The following is a 22,125-nucleotide window of genomic DNA, read 5'->3' as shown; positions in this document are numbered from 1 at the left end:
TTCAAAATTACACAACCATAGTAACTAATATCTTAAGGATTTGATTGATATGTACTCAACATGTTTATCTCTGACTTTCTGAATGATTTTTCCAATTTCTGGTAAATTCTTCAGTGTCCAAAGACTAAAGTTCAAACTTCCAAATTTGATTCTATGCCCATAAAATCCAGTCTCTGTCTCCATATTGACCCCATCTTTAATGGCCTCAAATCAAGGCTTTGTCTCCATATTAAACCTGTCATTAATGACCCCAAATCTAGTCTCTGTCTTCATATTAACCCTAATTGCTAATGGCCCCCCTCACTAAGCAAAGTCATCTATGGTGTATGTTCCTTAGACTTAAAGTATTTGCTTTCCTGAAAATATTGTGTTCTTTCATGTTCCTTACCAGTTTAATAAATCTAAAAACATACCTTATGCTCATCTATTAGCACCAGACAAATTAATTTCCTTTTTAAGCAATATTATCCATTTCCTCTAGAGAAATCCAATGTTGTTTAGCTAATTATGGTACATTTTATACATAATATTAACGGGTACATATATCACTATTACTATAGCTCTTGCTGAGTAGAAAAGAGTCCAACAATTTCATTTAAAATAATATAGGCATTGAAAAAGTTTGAGAGAGGGGACATGAGAAGAATTTAAAAGAGGAAAGAGAAGAGGAAAGTGATTAAATTGTCTCTAAATTAAGATATATTAAAAAAAGAAAACATCTTGGAACAAAAAACTTGTCAGTGGGTTTATGTGTGTGAGTCAGATGTATGTATGTGTGAGCCAGGTGTACATGTACATGCGAGTCAGGTTTGTGTATTATAACTCATATGTTTTTTTAACTCATGTTTTATATGTGTGAATCAAGTGTATGGGTATGTGTGAGCCACATGTATGTGTACACATTCATGTGTGAGAGTGCAGGTGCATCTGTGCTACAAGCAAGTAGAATTCAGAAGAACCTCGGGTATAAATCCTCATAATCTTCCTTTTTTGACAGGGTTTCTTTGATGTTTGTAGATGTATTCCTTAGACAAGCTGGTCCACAAGCTCCTAGCGATTTTCCTGTCTCTGCCTCTCCTCTGGATGTAGTAGCATTGGGACAGCAGGCCTTGGATAATAAGTCTGGTTTTAGATGGGTTCTGGAATTTGAACACATGTTCCCATGATCACCTAAATGGGGCACTGAACTGAACAGAGAATTCTCAACAGAAGAAGTTCAAATGGCTAAAAGACACTTAAGGTCATGCTCAACCTCCCTAGCGATCAGGGAAATGCAAATCAAAACAACTTTGAGATATCATCTTACACTTTTCAGAATGGCTAAAATAAAAAATTCCAATGATAGCCTTTGCTGGAGAGGCTGTGGAGATAGGGGTACCCTCATCCATTGCTGGTGGGAATGCAATCTTGTGCAACCACTTTGGAAATCAGTGAAAGGGTTGGTGAAATTGTTCAGCAAGTAGAGTTGCTTGCCACTAAGCTTAACAACCCTAGTTTGATTCTTGGAACCCACACGGTGGATGAGAACTAACCTCTGAAAGTTGTGTAGAGATACATGCATGTTCAGGTTACCCTGCAGATGATACAGCATCATAAGTCAGATTTCTTTTTGCTTAGTGATTCTTTCTGGATAGTTATCTTTTCTTCTTTAGGCATCTAGATATCCAAGATCTCTTGACATTTTGAAGATGGGTATTTTCCTGCAAAGACAAGAACAGAACCTGCCCGAACCCTTATGAGGTTTCCTTACTACCTGTATTATTGTCACCTCTGTGGATGAGCTGTCATTTCTTTCTCAAGAGTTTCCTCTTTTTCAAACTGAATCTTTTTTAGTTTTTACGGTCTCCGTAGCTTATCTTCTCCTGTGGAAACAAGAGTAAAACCCCTTCCCCAAAGTGGCATATCTCCTGGTTTTCATTGTGAGGTCAACACATCCAAGGTATGAAATTTTTCCATTGAGTATAACTTCTCATCCTTGGACAATATTTGGATTTAGTGCAGATTACCATCCTGGAGAGATTATCTACTAACTTATCATAACATTTTTAAACAGGTTTCAATTGTCAAATTCAACAGTATAAATTCTTTTAGATAATTTCTCAGCACCCTTTGACATGGATTGAATTTTGTCTGTCCAATTAATATTACTTTTTCAATGGTATTAATTTTTTCAGCTAACTTTTAATTTTTAGTGACATTAATCCTGTGAGCTAAATGTTAATAATTAAAGACAGTATCATTTCTAAAAGTGCCTCATTTTTGGCTCTGTTTTCAAACTATTTTCTTAAGGACATAATATGAAAAACAAAGCTAAGTCTCAATAGTAAATGAATGGATGTATCAAAAAACCCACATAAGCCTTGCAGATTATCATCCATAGTATAAACAAAAAGTTTATTAAATTCCTGGATGTTGATATTATATGCAAATATATAACTTCCAAAATTATTGATTTTTTTATTTTTCTTATTTATTTATTTTTACTTAAAAATTTCCACCTCTTCACATTTCCCTCCTCCTCCCCCTATTCCCCTCACCCTTCCTCTCCAGTCCAAAGAGCAGTCAGGGTTCCCTGCCCTGTGGGAAGTCCAAGGTCTTCCCTCCTCCATCCAGGTCTAGGAAGGTGAGCATCCCACAAAGACTAGGCTCCCATAAAGCCAGTAACCACAAATGCTCACAACCACCTGTAATGAGATTTGGTGCCCTGTTCTGGCCTGCAGGAGTACATGCAGGCAGAACCCTGAATACATAATAAATAAATTTAAAAAAACATTTTAGGGCTTAGTATATACATGGAGAAGAAAGGCTAGATATCAACCAAGAAAGAAAATAAAACAGATTTTCCCCAAACTGATTTGTATTCTAGAATGAACATGTGCACAGTACTTAAAATACAATTATCCAAAGTTAGCAAAGTAAATGTAGCTATGCACATGGGTTCTTAGTGCCTACCAGAAAGTATCTACAAGAACTTGATACAAACAACTTAAGAAAACTCCAGAGTCAGCTCCCTTCCCCTGCTTGCTCCTGTATTAGCCACTACCACACTGCATCATACTGGAGCTACTTGGAGTTCTAACCAGAAATTTAGAAAGACAATCTTTGAGACCACTGCCCTTCCCTCCCATTCGGTCATCTCACCCAAACTTAGGCCATGAACCCTAAGATAGACATCAGTCACCCTTTTCCACCCTGCTTACCTGTTGGCCATCCATCACTCATCCTTTCCCAGCCCACTAACTTGTCAACCATCCTTTCTTCTATAAGGAGCTTATCCTCCTTGCTCTCTGAAACTATATTCCATTTACATTTTAAGGCAGTGTATCTCAGCAGCTTTTCTCCTGCCCCTCCTACATTAAGCCACTGAACCAACAACTCAAAATATCTTTGCTACAAGAAAGTATTAGTATATCATCTATTGACTTTGAAGGGCATGAGTAAGGAACTATCAAATGCAATTTTGTTTTCCAACGTTAATTGACATCCAGGCACTCCAGGCTTTAGGTAATTGTTTGCACAAAATACACAAGAAAAATACTCAGGCTAAGAATACAAGGAATAGCTAACTACTTCTCAGAGTATTGGTATATATAAGATGAACTCTCCAAAGATCAGTATTCATATTGACTGTGGGGGTTTGAATGAGAATGATCATCATAGAGTAATATGTTTGAATACTTGGTCTCCAATTAGTAGAACTGTTTAGGAAAGATTAAGAGGCATGCCATTGTTAAAGGAGTTTTCTCACTAGTGCAGGGGGATTTTAGACATAAAGTCCCAGGTCTTAGCCAACTTTCATTCACTGTCTCATACTTATGGATCAAGATGTAAGTTCTTAGCTCCTACTCTAGCATAATGACTACCTGCTTGCTTGAAACCTAGCTCCCAGCCAGGATAGTGATGAGCTCTAAAGATCTGAAAATGTTAGATCCTATTAAACTCTTTCTTCATTAAGTTGCCTTGGTTGTGGTGTCATATAATAGCACCATAAAAGTGACTAAGACATAAGTTGATAATAGGAAGGGTGAAGTTGCACTAACAAACTTGATCGTTCTGCTTTTGGGGGAGTAAAAAATATTTGGGGACTTTAGACAGGGAAAGTGATTGAACACTCTAAGCGGGGTTTAATTGGTCTTCCTAGTTACTAGGAAGTAGAGCCTAGTAACACACTGGAATATAGCAGTGATGTGAGCAAAGGCTTCAGGGAGAAAAATTTTAACAGCTAGGCTAGAGACTTGTGATATTTTGACAAAGAATATGGCAACTTTTGATCCTTGCCTTAAGAATCTGCCTGAGGCTAAGTTGAAGTTTTGGGGGCTAATTTTGTCGGCAGAGATTTTAAGCTAGCAGAAAAATGGCTCTGCCACATGGTTATTAATGGTCACCCATATGCAGGTCTGCAATGAAAAAAAGAGCAAGCAAGACAGAAAGAAATACAAAATATACAGTTTGAGGGGAGTGGAGTATGAGGAAATTAATGTTAGATCAACGCTTGTGCATAAAGAAATAAGAAGATTCTTGATTTCAAATGGAATAAAGGGAATGGTGGTTTCAGGGCAAAATCCCTTACAGCTAATCCTAAATATACAGAAAGGAAATGTATGAGTAATTTTCTGCCCCTAAAAAGCACCAACAAATCCAAGATATGTAAATTCCATTCAAGGGGGCAGGGCAATATATATATATATATATATATATATATGTATATGTATATATATATTCTGTGGCACTGTATGTTGAAACTACGGAATTTTATTTTATTTGTACAGGTGACTACAATTAAAGATTATAATCTCTATGTAGAAAGATATATAACTATACATATATAGAGAGAGAGATGAAAGATAGTAGATAGATAGAGATAGATAGATGATAGATAGATAGATAGATAGATAGATAGATAGATAGATAGATAGATAGATAGATAGATAGATAGATAGATGATAGATGTGAGATTGACTATAAATACTCAGAACCTGGTTACCATATGCACTAGTTAGTTTTATGCAAGTTAGAATCATTGGAGAAGACTAATCCTTGATTTCCTTAAGATCGGGTCATAAACAAAACTGAAGGGCATCTTCTTAATTAGTGATTGTGGGTGTGTCTGCTCCTGGCATGGCAGTTCTGGGTTCTGCAAAATAGTATACTATAGTAAGGAAGCCACTTGTTCATTTCTGGCAACCCAGATTCAAAATAACCACACAGAAACTGTATCAATTAAATCAAACTTTCTTAGGTTTTATGTGGATTTAGCTGGCATACATTGGGACACCAATTTGTAATTTTTCAGTTCAGTTTTCCCCACCTACCACTATGTTGCCCTGTGCAGGCTCAAGACAGTTTATTTATTAACCAATGGTATTCACAGCATACAGAGGGGAATCCTACATATGCATGCTGAACAAGACATGAATTGCAAGCCAGTAGGAGCATTCCTCTACCACCTCTGCATAAGCTCCTACCTCTTAATTCATACCCTGGTTCAGTTCCTAGCCTGACTTTCTTCAGTGATGAAATATGATATGGAAATTAAAGCAAAATAAACTCTCATATTCTCCGTCCTTCTTTTCTTCATAGTGTCTTACCATAATAATAATAACACTAACAAGTACACTGAATATTCATTCTTTCTTAAAGTTAGAAACAAATCAAATAAACACTTATTGAGAAGATGTGTTAGATGTACTTGCAAAATTAATCCCACAGTGGCTTTCTTCATCTGGTAACTGCAAATCCAATAACTGCTCAGTCCACAGGATAGGGTGGTGTTAAATTTGGTGGTGTTGAGGGGAGGATTTCTGGAGAACTGTGAGATTTGTACTAATGTCAGAAGACCAACTATGTACTGATGTCAGTGAAAGATTCCAGTAACAGGCAATAGGATGTGTGCTTTCACTAACAAGGAGTGAGAATAGGCAGTCAAAAAATTAGCACTCTTACCTTGGACCTCTTTCTATGTGGTCACCCATTTGGAAGGCACTGTCATCTAGAAGATGGTCTCCACTTCAGATGATTTTTTTCAGAACATACCCTTATAGACTTGTGCAGTAGTGTGTGCCTTATTTGATTATAGATCCAATCCACTTGACAACCAAGATTAGCCATCATAGCTACCGGCATTTACAGGGCTACAGGAAATAAGCATATAACCATGGTTAAGGATCTTATATTATGTTGATATGAATGAGCCTGTGTAATTACGTAAAAATCATTGTTTTATTTTAAGGAAATCCAACTGTTCATTTTCTCAGACCTTCTCATTTTCATTTACTTTTTTTCTTTATCAAAAAGCAAAATAAAACAAACAGAAAATAGGAAAGGGGCCACAAGAAAAGGCAAAGGTACTTCATGAGAAAACTCTCAGTTTCTCATGGGAAACTCAGAAAGATGAGTCATCTGAAATTGTGTGTGCATCATGGTCACTGGGTACTAATGATACTCTATGGGGAATATAAAAATTCATATATATTATGTTCTCTGTGTGCCAAACACACCCATGTACTATTCAAAAATGTTGAATAGCAAAGTTTTGTGTTTTTAGAAGTCAGATTCTTTACCTTATTAGAAATATATTATGAAATTACTAAATATTCTTACAACGTAGTCATGGAAGCTTAGTTATTATTATTATACTTGAACTGTAAATGTGATTGGGTATGGCAATCTTTATTTATGAAAGGTAATGACTACAGTGTCATGTGTTTCTTAGAAACAAATATAATCCCTATTTCACTATATTGAAAATAGATGTGGACTTTTTTTCTGAAAATGATAATGATTTGATCTGTGACAAAAATAAATACCTTCAATCTATTATACAGATTTAATTTTCATTTCACTACATTGTATCCCATGAACATCTCTATCTAGTCTTTAATTAAACATGATTTGCACAAATTGAGGTCAGTTTTCATTTAGACTGCTTGCAGTGTTAATCACAATGCAAATAGCCACCATCAACAAAAGAGCTGCATTACACTAATACATAAGCATTTCTGCATAATTGCTGCCTGCTCTTTATTCCTGAATGTTACTAGATAAGGACACGTGGGTTGATTTGCTAAATTTTCTATTGTATTAAGCATATAATTTATTTAAGGTTTTTTATGTATTTGAATTTGAAGGCATTTTGTGTTTTAAAAACCTAGAAAGTATACATTTAAATTTTGAAAGTACCCTTTCTTGTCACAGTTGGGTAATGTCTATAGAACATTTTGAGATCAGCAGATACAACTATATGATTTTAATCTCTGGATAATTATGTTGACTTTATTTGAAGAATCGGATGACCTTAATTATAACTTGTTTTGTTATTAGTTATCAATATGCCTTAAAGTTACCTATAGTTGAAAGTTTTAAAATATTATTTGTCTCTTTGATTCACATTCACATATTGATAAGACTATTTATTTTACAAACATCTGGGAGACTTGGCAAAACAAAGAGAGCAGTGTGTGTCCATCTTGCTAACATAAAAAACTGGTTATCGTTACATTGTTGGTGGTGAAAATTCAATTCTTCTAAAAGTTAAAGCACTAACAATGTATAATTTAGCTGCTGTGGGGTATTTGAAACTTACAATGAACATATTCAATGTCTTATATTCAAAAATAAAATTATATGTTATAGCTATTAATGTCACCTGAAATTGATCCCCACTGTTGCCCTGTTTATTTAGCAAATCCACAGGAGAAAGATTTCCTTAGCACAAGCTAAACTGGCAGTATAAGAGGACACTGCTCTGCTCTGTTCTAAGTCTGTAGAGTTAAAACATAGGATCAAATTAGGTTAGGAAACAACAAGTGGTTCTTGTAATCGGTTCCCTTCCTTATTTCTTTAGCTTTGGGATACCCACACTCCTTTCAAATGTGGAAGGCTTGTACACATAAATACAATTTCATATCCTCAGAATTCTTATTTTTAATGGTCTCCTGATTGGAAATACCATCTATATCTTGTCCTCATTTACATTTATTAAGTTGTGCCCACAAATCCAAAATCAAATTATTTTTTTCTTATTTGGTCTTGTTCAGGTATAAGTACTTAGATTCTGATATATTTCTGTATATAAAGAAATAACATTTTGTATCTTACTTCATGAAAGAAATGATACATTCTTATAAATGAAGCTTTGATTTATCAGTCATTGACATAATATCATCAAAGATAATTTTCAGTAAATATGATACAGAGAAAAAATTCTGGCTAGTTTCAGGGTAGCCAAAACAGATCATTGTTATAAACTGTACTAACAACAAAGAGTTCCAAAATATCCCAGAATGGAGTATAACAAAGGTTTATTTATTTGGGGAAAAACTCACAGTAGGGGGGCAATTCACAGTCCTCATGCCTAGGAACTGGAACTGAATCCAGCAGCAAAAAGGCCTTGCATACTATTCATCTGTACTTATATAGTATACAAGACCATGCCCAAAGTGGGCCAGTATCTTAAAGGTTGAAAGACTTCTCACAACACCAGAGTGCAATGATTTTCGTCACACTATAAATAATTAAAATTGTGATATGACCAAAAAATGAGAATTTTATCAGATTGAATAAACAAAGAAAATACAGTGGAATGATGTTTCAGGGATGCATCTTGCTATCCTTCCAGGAAATATGACAGTGTTCTCAGCACCCGCATCAGCAGGATCACAATTGCTCATAAGTGGTATAGGAGATCTCTCTGTGTGTTGCTTTCATTGGTTAATGAATAAAGAAACTGCCTAGGCCTAGTTGATAGGGCAGAACTTAGGTAGGTGGGGGAGGCAGAACTGAATGCTGGGAGGAAGAGAGGCAGAGTAGGAGAGACACCATGGATCCACTGGAGACAGATGCTGGGAATTTTACCTGGTAATCCACTGCCATATGGTGATACAAAGATTAATAGGAATGGGTTAAATTAAGATGTAAGAGTTAGCCAATAAGAGCCTAGAGCTAAAGGGCCAAGCAGTGTTTTAATTAAAACAGTTTCTGTGTGGTTATTTTGGGGCTAAGCTAGCCAAGGGAAAAACAAGCAGCCCTTTCCTTACAATACATTAAGTCTAGGAAACCCACAACCCTCTTCTAGCTAAGATCCACACTATACTTAAATGCAAAATCGTGACAGGGAGACTTCTTATTAATTATGAAATCTTGACTTATAGTTCAGGTTTGTTCCTAATCAGCTCTTATAATTAAATTAACTGATTTCTAGTCATTTTTGTGTTGCCACATGAATTGTGACTTTTCTCTCTTCTCTTGCATGTCTTGCTTCTTCTGTGACTAGCTGATGACTCTACCTTTCTTCTTCATCAAACTCTCTCTGTCCAGAAGTCCTGGTTATACCTCTTACCTAGCTATTAGTGACTTAACTTTTATTAAACCAGTCACAGTGACACATGTTTATACAGTATAATCAAAAATTTCACAACATTTCTCCCTTTTTTTCTAATTATAAAGGAAAGGGTTTTAACTCTAACATGGTAAAACTATATACAATAAGAGTAATTATCAGGTTATAATTACATTTGCAATGCCCATTCCATCCATTGGCATTTGGCAAATTCAGAAAAAATTACTCTTATTAATTTTATCTTGGTGAGAACAATGTTTTATACCTAATTTACCTTCTATCATAATTAAGGAAATCTATAAGTATCTAGTCTGCTACTTTGTCTAAGACCCCAGAAGGATATAATATTGCCTAAAAAAAATAGAAAGTGCAGAACAAGAATCTTCCACAACTAAGAAATGCCAGAGACATCTGAAGGTCTGGGTAATCTCCCCCAAGTTTCCTGTAGTATTGGGGCATCCATATTCAGTCTATACGACTAAATAAAACAGACTTTTCCATAAAGCAGAAATTTTGAAGGACTGTTTCACCTTGTCTTGGTAAAGTTTAGCAGAATCTTTCTTTTGTGTACTGCTTGTAATAGCATACTGTCAGTAATAGAGGCAAGAAAAATTTCTTGCCAAGTGGTTAGCTTTTGCCACAATAAAACTAAATTCCACATGAATATTTTTTGATGTTTGTCATTCTTTTTTGAAGTAAACTGGTGCTGCCAGGAGCAGACATTCTTTGCTGTGATGAAAAGCCTTATCTTGCTATGACATTTTAAACTCCATATTCTGTAGGTCTTCAAGTGTTTGAAATATTTATCTAAATTATATCTCTGTATGACCTTGAAAACATATTTAATTTGACTATAAATTTGATTGATATAGATGACATGTCTTTTGAAAATATCTTAAATAGATTTCAAGGACTAAAACTTTACATTTTTTAATGAGTTGTATACTTTAAACAAGAGTAGAAACATACACACAGTAAAATAAAACTAACTTTAAATTTCCATCAATATAAAAATCCATACCAATGTAAAATATTTGATACTAGTGGTTGCCCAAAATTAGATGCAATAATTTACCATTTTATTCCATCATTTCTCTAATGTATTCTCCATTTTTACCTTCAGAAAAAGATCCTTTAATCTAATCTCCTTTGTTAAACATTATTCCTGATCATAGTCAGTAACAACTGGGTACTTCCTGTTGAGTAGGAGTAATGGCATCTTGAAAAGACCCTGAGAAAACTTCGTTAATGACCATGACCTTCAAAAACTAGCCATAACATTTGTTGTCTATTCTCTGTGGAATGGGAAAGTGCAAGGTTTATCTGTAGTCCTTGCTAGAATAGTCTGTGAGGTTAGACCATCTCAGCCAGAAGCCTTGAAACTTTTCTGGAACCAGAACTCTGAGGAAACTGCAACAGAGGTACTCTGAGAGACTGGAGTACCTGGGCCACCTATTTTTATTGGTTCCATGTTCCTTGGATCTGAAAACAAACAAACATTTAAAGGTTACATACATATCTGCATTGACACAAGTTAGGATTCTATATTGTACACACACCAGCCAAAGATGACTTTTTGTTTTATTTTTGAACAGGTAAAATATGCATCACCTCTCATAGTTTTTTTAGGTTTTTTTTAATGTCTATAATTACAATTTTCAGGAAGTCTTTACATCTCAAACTCGATCATCTTTAACCTGAATAAAAACCAAAGATTTACATTTTCTGTGAAAATAAAAGCAAAACCTTTTCCCCAATGCAATACATTTTTGGACTTCCATTTTTAAATTAATGCATTACCAAAGTTTCTAGGCTGTTTTAATTCAGCAGTCCCTTCCACAGTCCAATATCTCTCAGCATCTGTTCTTTTCTGCTCATTAGCATTCAGAACTTCAAAGTGAACAAAACACTATATAGGCTCTAGACTCTCTGTGTTTTCCATCTTAATGTGGCTTTTCCTTTTTGTATTTTATTCTATCTTTTAAATTCTTATCTTATATTTTACTTTTAAAATAATTTTTCAATGACTTTCTATACCCATTTTTTTTCTTTTCTTTTTTTAAACCCCCATACATTTTTTAAAGACACTGTAACCTGTTTAGAGGTCTTTAAAGTATGGATCAGTCTTAACTGAGTACATGAAACAAATCTAAAACTGGCTATGTCAGAAACCATATGGCTCAGCTTAGCAAATGGTACTAGTGCATGGTACTGGTCACCGGCTCCAGCCCACAGACAGCAGGTGGTAGTCAAACCTCTGTTTGTTGCCCACTGGAGTGACTGATGTCATCAGTAAGCATCAATTGACTCTATGTTTTGAAGATTTTTGTAAACTTTCTTAGGCCTTATGTGGATATATGTGGCCAGATGTTGGATACCATAGGTAATAGGCTTTTTCTTTGGGCTGCCAGTTCGCAAAAAAAGTAAATTAAAAAAGAAAACACAGAGAAATTCTTATTAATTATAAAACTCTGACCTATAGCTTATTTTTGTTAAGATTACCCCATTTCTATTCATCTATGTGTTGCCACATGACTCGTGACTTTTATCTCTCTTCCTGGGTGCCTTGCTCCCTGTATTCTGGCTAGTGACTTTGCATTTCTTCCTATCAGAACTCTCACTGTCCAACAGTCTTGACTATACATCTAGCCTAGCTATTGGCCATTCGACCTTTTATTAAACCACACAGTGACATATCTTTATACAGTGTAATCAAATCACTCACAAAGCTTACATGCAAACACACACAAATACACGTAAAGAAAAAGTTTTAAAAACTCACATTACTTTTTCTGTTGTTTAAAACTATCATGGATATTAGTGTAAATCATTAAATGGTTTCTGTTTTGCATGGTTTTACATCATGTAGTGATGATATAGCAAAGGTAAGTCCCTCTAGCCAACCTAACTTTAGAAACTCATGAATGAGATTAGGAAGCGATCATCATTTACACTTATTATACTTTACATGAAATGAGCTTTAGCTATTAACTCTAATTTGCTTCTCATCAAAGACAAACTATTTAGAAACTAAAACCTCTCTGTCAGTTAGAATTTTAATGAATTAAGATGAAACGAGACAGTGTTAATTGGCAGTTATTGCTGCAGGATAGATTTGAAATCTTGTAAGAGAAACCAATTTTTCTCTATCAGGGCTAATTTGTTTGATTTAATTCTAAGGATGCACCAAATATTTCCCCAAACTAATCATATTTTTTTTAGAACTGTGGAATGGCTTATGTCTGTTGGTCTTGCATAGATTCTCAATTCTATTTAAAATTGATCTATTTTTTTAAATAAAATGCTGGCTTAAGCCGTATTTGTGTTCTAAAAGCTGTGCACATAAACTCAAAAGAGTAACATGCTTACATTTTCTAATATCCACACATTTGTGTCAATACTTCTCTTCTTTTGTTCTTTCTGCCTCAGATATAAATGAATGTGAAGCTGAGCCTTGCAGAAATGGTGGAATATGTACAGACCTCGTTGCTAACTATTCCTGCGAATGCCCAGGAGAATATATGGGAAGAAACTGTCAACATAGTAAGTGTTATAATGTAACTACATTTATACATAAACCTGCTTTCACTTCTTAAGTCTACATTTCCAATGGAATATGAACCTAAATTATTATCATCTGCTTTGAGAATGCATGGTTGATTGAAGTGACTCATTGCATATGTGTTCTTATTGACACACATATTCTCTGGGGGTGTTATTCAGTCTAGAGACATGGAGATGCAACATGCATAATCTGAAAAGAATGGGGCTTCTCATCACACACCCAGGCTTATTTCTGCATTGCTCCCATTTCACATATCGATATACATAACACTGAAATTTATGCCAACCAAGGGAGATGCATTGGATTGAAAATATAATGGAAATTAACTCAGTTTCAGTTAACATACAGAGATAAACTATAATCCAGCAAGAATTTGGAACCTATGACAGTAGAGTTCTGATATCTGGGACTAATAGCTAACAAAATGTTAATAAGTAGGAGGAAATTATTCCTTAACAATTTATTGTTAATTTTTTAAATTAAAGTTGGAAAGAAGAGTGACAGGCCTGTAATCAATGGAATGGTGCTTAACTTGAGGTAAACCTTTGTAAATAATAACACCAATAACAATATTTCATAATTTGGGCCATTAAGGAAACTTCATAAGGTGCTGATTTTATGTATATTGTGCACTCTGAATAACACAATAACTTAATTCAAATTTATAATAATAATGCAGGTTGATGTTTAGCTATAGAAACTCAGGCTGATGTTTCATATGGTTTTCACAAGTTTTCACAACATAAGTCACAAGATGTATCATGCTTGTTGGGGTTTATGTCCCGCCCAGTACCCCACAGCCAGCAAGCTCCAAAGAAAATCACACAGAATCTCTATAAGTTATAAAACTGATTTGCCCATTATCTCAGGCTACTTATTAGCTCTTGTAGCTTATATTAACCCATTGTTCTTATCTATGCTAGCCACCTGGTTCTGTACCTTTCTCAGCAGAGCAGCTCATATCTTGCTTCTTCAGAGTCTGGGCAAGAGTAGGAGGAATTCCTCCTTCCCAGAATTCTCCTGTTCTCATTGCATCATTTTTACTTCCTGTCTAGTTTTCCTGCCTATACAACTTGTCTGGCCAATCAGCATTTATAAGTATAAGGCAACACTCCACGTTTAACATGAAAATTACCTATCAGGTATCAGAATTGTCTAATGGTATTTTTAAATATAGTATTTGTTGCTGTTTATTAAGGCAAAATAATTTCAGTTTAGATTTGTATATAGTTCACACAACACACTTGCTTTAACATGTATTATTTTCCATTTATTTATTGCAAGATTTGATTAAAGTTCATTGTTCTTTATTCTTAATGAAATCACTTTTGATTGGCATGAATATCATTTAGTTGTCCCTGTATTTATTAAAGTATCACAAAATTCCTCTAATTAAAGTCTTTGTGTAGTTTCCCTTGATTATTTTAAATGACAAGCTCAAGAGCTCAGGGGGCCAACTTCATAAACAGCTTGGAGAAAAATGATGACGTTCTGTAATGATAAACCCATCCTTATGAGAATGGATGTGTTTTGTCATGTGTGTTTAACTGGATGTGATACTTAAGCTGAAATAATGCAATGGAAATTGAAAGTATATTAGTTAACTAATCTAAAAAAGAACCAGACTTGATTTTATTTGTTGGGTTTTGTAGCTCACAATAACCATATGCATATCTTGAATGTTTAAATAGGACATAACTAAATTTCAGGAATGACACTAAAATGCATTTTCATCACTACACTATTTATGGATAAAATAGTTACCCATAGAGCTCTTATAATTCATAACTCCAGAACATAATGCCAAAAAAGAATTGAGACTCATATGATTTGGGGTGATGGGGGTCAAAAACAAAACCAAACTCTTCCATAGGAAATAAGGTAATGCTTCAGAATACCAACCTGCTCTAGATAGCAGATGAGTAAAATAGTGTAGGTGCCTCTATCAACCTTTGTTCTAATAATTCTACCTATAATTGTAACAAAACATAATATATGTGAACAAATTTTGAAAATTTAGAGCTAGGTTTATTTGCCTTCATTTTCAGCAGCTACAATTGGAACCTTCACTAACAAATTAATTAGTATATGCAAATACCCAGGTACATATAATATCTACTTTTTACTTCTCTATACATGTATATTTGTCTTTTTGCTACTAGCGTGTATGCCAATATCTTTCTATCAACACTGGTTTACTCAGTTTAAAAGTGGTCAAACATTTTATAAATACATGTGAAATGCATGTTATACTTTTGGAACTTGATTGGTGATCTTGAAATAATTTTTAATGACAGCAGTCATATCATAATGTTGATTTTAATATAAGGCCACATTGTGTGTCAAACTCCCCTCTACATAATTTAGAAACCAACTTACTTAATCCTCTCAGCAACGTTTGAAATAGGTTCTGTCTATTTCCAGCTTCACTTTATGGAGAGAATGAAGCTAGAGATTAATTGAGTAACTTCCTTAGGTATTGCATGGTTAGTAAACTACAGTTTGGCCTGAATCCCAGCTAGCTGCAGCTGCATAACCTGCAACCCTGCATATAATGTTCCTGCCATTTGTGGGACAAAGGATGAGTTTGTTACACCACACATGTTCAAGCACTTGCCTTTGAGGAGTGACCTTAAGTTGTCTTGGCAATATTGGAGGCAAGAACATAAACTTTGCCCTAATAAATAGAACTGGAATTCAAGTTTTTCCTTTCTGCTATTCCTTTCACTATACAACTGAGTTAATTACTCATCTTAAGCTTCAGATTCCTCATCTACAAATTGATTTCTACTAATGGACATTGTATTAGCCACATATATCAAGTATTTTGTAAGACATCTATATTAAAAACTATAAACAATGTCACAAGATTTTTTACTTATTAAAAATGGTATTATTAATGAAGCCTCATGGTATCTTTAAATATCTATGTAACTTTATTTAATTTATTTTTATTACATACTCAACTTACCCATGCTTAGTAACTGAGTATATGTGATTGAGAACAATGTGTGTGGAACACAGCAATAATGTCTCAGATGATTCGATATTTAAGGTGCATGAGGTAAAAAAAAAATACTGAGTCATCCCCAATTATATAAGGATAAATACTCTTAAACCAAATAAAGTAACTCCAGGAGACAGCAGTTAACTATCTTTTCCCTTCTTTAAAATATAAAGTCAACCATGAACCCTTAATTATTCATTCATGCTTGGATGTTTGTGACTATTTTAAGATACCAATGCTCTTTTTCAAAAACCTTAGTGAAAAGGAAACATAAGCAATATATTTGGAGTAAATAATGTGGTATCTTCTTACAACATAAAGATGAATATATTATGAATTATAATATATAGCACTCAAGAAATCTACCAGTAAAATAATCCCGGCAGACAAAGGCCATGTAACCTCACACATTTGTTAACCATAAAAGACTGATCTATGGAACTGAGAATGGTATAGGTTAGCATGTGATATTGTGGGAGAGCTGGAGGAAGGTAACAAGTTATGGATAGGAAAAATAAGTTCTGGAGAGCAGTTATGTTTTAGAGTAACTAGAAATAGCAATAATATAATATTTCAAATAGCTAGATTATATTAATGTTTCCATCTAGAAAAATAGCAGTTAATGAAGAGGTATATATAACCTGATTTGGACCTTATATAAAAAATGTATGCATTAAAACATAGCACACTTTGTTAATATGTAATTTTGTTTTTAATCTATTTAAACTGGTATTTAAAAAAATTTATTGAAACAACTTGTATCTTATATTGGAGAAATTTTATATTTCTCTTTTGGTTTTCTTGTATGTCATCAGACAGCACCACTTCCATTGATTTCTCTGTAAATGACATAAATGAATTCTTCCTTATGGTGGAGTAAAAGTTAGTTGTTTATATATACTGCATTTTCTCTATCATTCTTGAGTTGATAGGTAAATAGGCTGCTTCCATGATTTGACTCTTGAGAATACAAGAGTCTTGCAATGTGGCTGGGCTTGTGGCCCTGTTGTTATGCTCACTTAATTCTCCATACTCTCCCAAGGAGTAGTATGGCTGTGTGGTGTGTGTGTACAGTTTCCTTTCCTATGAGTTCTCATCAGCATTTGTTGTCAACGGTTTTCTTGATAACTGCTAAGGTGAAAGTGAACTGGAAACTAATAATATTAGAATGACTTAGGAAAGAGAAAAGTTACCAATAAGAGTAGAGAAAGATATAAGGGAGAGTAATGGATAGTAAATTAATAGATGTATAGTACATGTGTATGGAAATTCCAAAATGAACTGCTTTACCTGTACAATTAATATATGTTTATAAGATGAATGTATAAGCAAATAGACAAATAAAAGGCATATTTTTATGTAGGAGCCTGCTCTTACAAAGTCAGCGAGGGTTCCTGGAACGGAGAGTCATTAAGGACAAAGGAGAGGCAAATGAAAGAAACTGAGACAAAAGATATAGGATAGAATTGGGAAGTCTGTCTAGCAGCCTGCTGGTCAAATCAAGAAGACAAATGGCCCAGAGTTTATTTTAGAGCTTGCTTATATACAAAAGCAGGACAAATCGTGGCACAGTCAGTATCTAACCCTGGCCATTCCTGTCCTTAAATGAGCAGCCTCCTCTCTAACATGCATTTGATGCTTGAAAGCAGTCTTACTTTCTGTTTTGATATTCCTGAGGTTTGGTGTCAGAAGTATACTTTCGACTAGATATTGTTCTTTTCTCATGGGCAAAATGCTCTTTCCCATGGGCTAAATCAAAAGTCTCCCATAACCCTCAAGTTTATTGGAAAAAAGCAGAGCAGGCAAGCTTGAACTCAGATGACTTATAAGTCAGAATGGACTCCAGATGGAAACTGAGTCACACAAAGGCTCCCACATTTTCAAAATAACTTGTATATAAAACAAGGTTTTTAAAAATTATCAGTATTTGGAAAAGCATTAAATATGAATAAAAGCAAATAAATCAGATTGCATTCAAATCTGTGATTAAATAGACCAGAGACGAATGATTTTTGAAGCATTCTTGGCATGACTACATAGATATGAGGTTTTATAACATCTGTGAATAAATTAATTTGTTCTCTAATTACATCCAGCTACCTTCCTTCTGAGACTGGGGAGCAACAATAGTCAGAATGGAATCAATTTCGACTGTCATGCATTACACAGATTAACGGTGTGAGAAAGAATAATATAGACTCTGATTATAAAAACTGACAAGTGTCATGGAATCAAACAAGAGTAACTATGACAAAAGCATTACACAATAAACATTTTAGATGAAACCAGAAGAAAGTAGTTTTTAACCTAAGCTAAAGGACATTGGAATTGAGAAATTCACAAAAAAAGACGTAACAATGAATGTTACCTTTTCATTAGCAGAGTGATTATGGAATAGTCTAGTGTTGAAAGACCCTCAGAGAGTGTCTTTCAGTCTGTGGAGACCCTTCCCAAGGAACAGTGAGGCCACTTGTACGGATGCAAACAGCAAGAGGTTTATTCAGATACACAGGTACCTGGGGCGTCCAAGTATCTCGGAGGACTGGCTCACTGTCAGGCTGGGGTAGCGGGTTTTTATAGGGTAAAGGGAGCAGAAGCGTGGTTACAGAAGCGAGATGCATAGTTACAGGGTTTTCATTGGTCAGTTTGAATATGGCCGAGTTCAAGTCGGGACAAGGTCCCTGGTTCCCGAGAATTCAGATACAGGCTGCCTTGGCTCTTGTCTAGGGCAGACAGGGTGTCTTTCTGGGTATTCACCGTTCCTCCCCCGGCCCAGCCACAGGTATCTCTATCTCGTTTTGGCAGCTTCTAAACTGCCCTTTGTTAAAACCCTGAATATTCAGTACAAGCCTTGCAAAATGGTGTTACCGGTGCTAAGTTGTTTAACAAGCTGGGGGTGGGGGTCTTTTAGTGTCACAGTGAGACAGCACCCAACCTGATCTTACCTGCAATGAAATCAATAGCCATGATACTCAAAGCATTGCTTTAAGTGAGGCATTCCCTGTACCAACATCTACATCACAGATCTGAGCAAAGGTTCATGTCACATGGTACCTTCCATATGAATACAGGAAGTTTTTGTACAAACAAAAACGAATTTTGTGTTTTATTGCAGATCCATTCTTCCCCCTTCAACTCCATCAAGAAAAGGTTGTCCCATACTGTCATTAATGGGTCCTAGGCAGGCAGGAGAGATTCCTTTGAGAGATCAAAGTGTGCCATGACTAGGGTTCACACTGTTTGGGTTACTATTTCCTCCCATACCATGTTGCAGAATGCGGAACATGGTGACCTCGGCCCTGAACAGGGCCAAGCACCAGTCCCTTGGCCAACAGCAGACCAGACCCACATGTTAAGGAAGTGGGAATTTACCAAGTGTAATAGAGTTGAATTTATAGACAGAATGGCTGAGTGGTTGTGAGGCCAGTATATTGCCAGACATAATCCTATATGCAGAGCTTCCACAATCTTCCCATAATACATGTTCTCTCATAAATCTCATATCCTACAAAAGGTATTATTTAGGGAGAAGAATACACTGGTCCTTAGAATGATAATGAGATAAAAGAGAAAGAAATATAAACAACTGGCTCATGTAGACCTTTCTAAAACGCATGAAAATACCTCTAACAAACTGAATCACGTTCTCATTTCTTTGTAGTTTAATATTGGGTTGTAAATGATGAATGAAATACCATACAATAACTTTGAATTTTAATTTATGGCACTATTCCTCTATTGTTACGCTGTAGATGTCTTGGATTATCAATTTAGCCTTTTATTTACCTTTCTTAGATTATAAATCCAAATTGTAACAGTTATCATCTGGACTTGTAGCATGTGAAACTATCAAAGAACTTAAAGCATATGTAGTATCAAAAGTGAAAAAATTACACAAGAAAATCATTAGAAAAGAAGTTGTTCCAAGTCTAGAACCTGAGACATGGTTAAAATAGAATTTTTAGGACAGATTTTAGCTGCCAAGCACTAACATTGCACATTAACCTCTACATGTAATGGGCAGGCATTCTTGTATACATCCGTCAAATTTAGGGTCTGATGATCATTGTGAGCCTGAAAGAGTTCATTCATAATGAGGAAATTAGATCAAAATCCTCAATGATTTCCTGTGCTATCATGACCACCAGCAGCAGGGGTGCATGCCTTTTTCAGACAGAGAAAGGTTATAGATGGTCCCTCAATAACTGCAATAAACCAAATGATAGAGTTATTTTCAGAGCTCTCACAGATTTCAAATAGGTGCAATAAATTTTACTGGCAACCTGGAGCTTAATTTAACGGTGACAGAAGCAGCATGAATGATTCCCACCGAAGGCTTTCAGTGGTGCCAAGGCCATGTGTGCAATTCTACATCAAGGCTATCTGTATCTGCTGAGAGATGCAGACAAAATGAACTTCTTTCTGCCTGGGTGTGTAGAATTTGCCAGTGTAATTAGGACATCTGAAGAAAGTAGGGTTAATTGTTACAAAGATGTGGCCTGTCCCCTGGAAACCCTTAGATGACAAAATTCAGATATGGAAGCTAGAGCACCCTATTTGGATTGGTACCATCCTTTCAACTGGGATGGATGTGCCTTTCATTCCCAAATAAACTAATTAAAGTTCTTGATCTGTATAACACAGCTTTAAATAAAATCAGTACACATCATGCACAGTGCACTTCGGGGATATATTAACTGCATGGGAATCAATCATATGCAAAAAATAAAATGAAGTGAAAATAAGAGCTAACTACATTTCCTGTGGATGAGAAATGTTATCTAACCCTGGAGAAAATGTTGTTGTAAATATATCTTTATTTGTTTACTGGTATTAAAGTTTAAAAGAAGTTAAGTTGCAAATGATAGATTTCAGTCAAGACCTCTTAGAAAGCTAAATACTATTAATATACTTCTACAATCATGTTAATTAAAACTCAGCTATTAAGAAACAATTAAAAACAGAGATGACTGGATGGCATTGCTAAGAAAGGAAGTGTGTCTATATGTGTCTGTGTGTGTGCACGCATGTGTGTGTGTGTGTGTGTGTGTGTTTTCACAATGAAAAAGTAATCTAAGGTTGGATGTGGACCCATGTGCCCATCACCTCAGCACAAAGGAGGTAGAAACAAGAAGCTCAATAGTTCATGGTTACCTTTGGTTGTATATACCATGGATTCAAGTCCACCCTAGGCAAAATGACATCTCATTTCAAAACTTAAAATCAAAACAAAATGATAATCAGAGAAATGAAAGTAAGAAAGAACAAGGAAGATCATGTTTGTAAAGAGTTGGTCAATAAAATAGAGCCTTAGGAAAGAACTTCTAAATTAAAGTCTCAAGACATTAATGGTCCTTATGTAACTGCAGCAGTAGGTGGAGAAGCATGCTGGATTGAGTGTCTAGACTGCACAGGTGTAAGTCAGAGATAATAATCGCAGATACGATCCCAGGTTATGGGGCATGTTAATCTGAGCATATAACTCAAAAGAGACATTAAAGCAGCCACGGTTGTAAAAATAAATTTCATAGTACTTACCTGAATAGCCTTATCTGGTCAATAATATGTTTCTTTTTGGAACTCTAAAGAATCAGACACATAAAATATCCAACATGAAAGTGACTTGAACTTGAGTATGATTCTATAAAAAGAACTAGAATTGAAAAGTCAGGGAGGGCAATAGTAAACTTCAAGGAAAACTAGGGTAGGGCAAAAAATAAACTTTCTGACAAAAGAAATGGAGAGAACCAGAGTTGTTTAAGGAAGTCCATAAATGCATGTCACTATTATCCAACCACAAAATACCCAGCATGGAAAATGCAGTTCTATACTCAGAAAAAATTCTGAAATTGCTGTGTTGGCTCCATCCAAGTAAAATTCACTTTACATTTTCTTACTCTCAAATAAACACAGATTTAGGTGAACACCTATTAGATGATGACTCATGTGTAAATATTATTTCTTATCTACTAAATAGTAACTTAATAATATCATCTCCTTTTCCAATAGAATTATTCCTGTATTCTAGGTTAACTAATAATCTTCTTTTCATTTATAATTGTTGTATTTTTGAAATTATAATATAGTAACTTTGATTCCTAGTCTTTCTTTACGTCAAATTCACATGCCCTTACCTGCTCTCCCACAAATTCATGTCCGTTTTTATTCACTAATTGTTATTGCAGGCATATATATATACATATATATATATATATA

The 22,125-nt window shown here is 34.9% G+C and overlaps 1 protein-coding gene across 1 annotated transcript in view; it reads left to right on the top strand.

Moving 5' to 3' along the window:
* Positions 1-22,125, top strand: part of Edil3 (EGF like repeats and discoidin domains 3) — a 451,612-nt gene that overhangs the window by 242,273 nt on the left and 187,214 nt on the right. The window contains exon 5 of the mRNA XM_005356525.2: positions 12,767-12,880. Within this exon, the coding sequence (XP_005356582.1) occupies positions 12,767-12,880 (114 nt within the window). The remainder of the gene's footprint in view (positions 1-12,766; positions 12,881-22,125) is intronic.

Source organism: Microtus ochrogaster, chromosome 19 (genome assembly GCF_000317375.1).
Source record: "Microtus ochrogaster isolate Prairie Vole_2 chromosome 19, MicOch1.0, whole genome shotgun sequence".
NCBI classification, from domain to species: domain Eukaryota; kingdom Metazoa; phylum Chordata; class Mammalia; order Rodentia; family Cricetidae; genus Microtus; species Microtus ochrogaster.
This window is presented reverse-complemented; position numbering and strand designations above follow the sequence as displayed.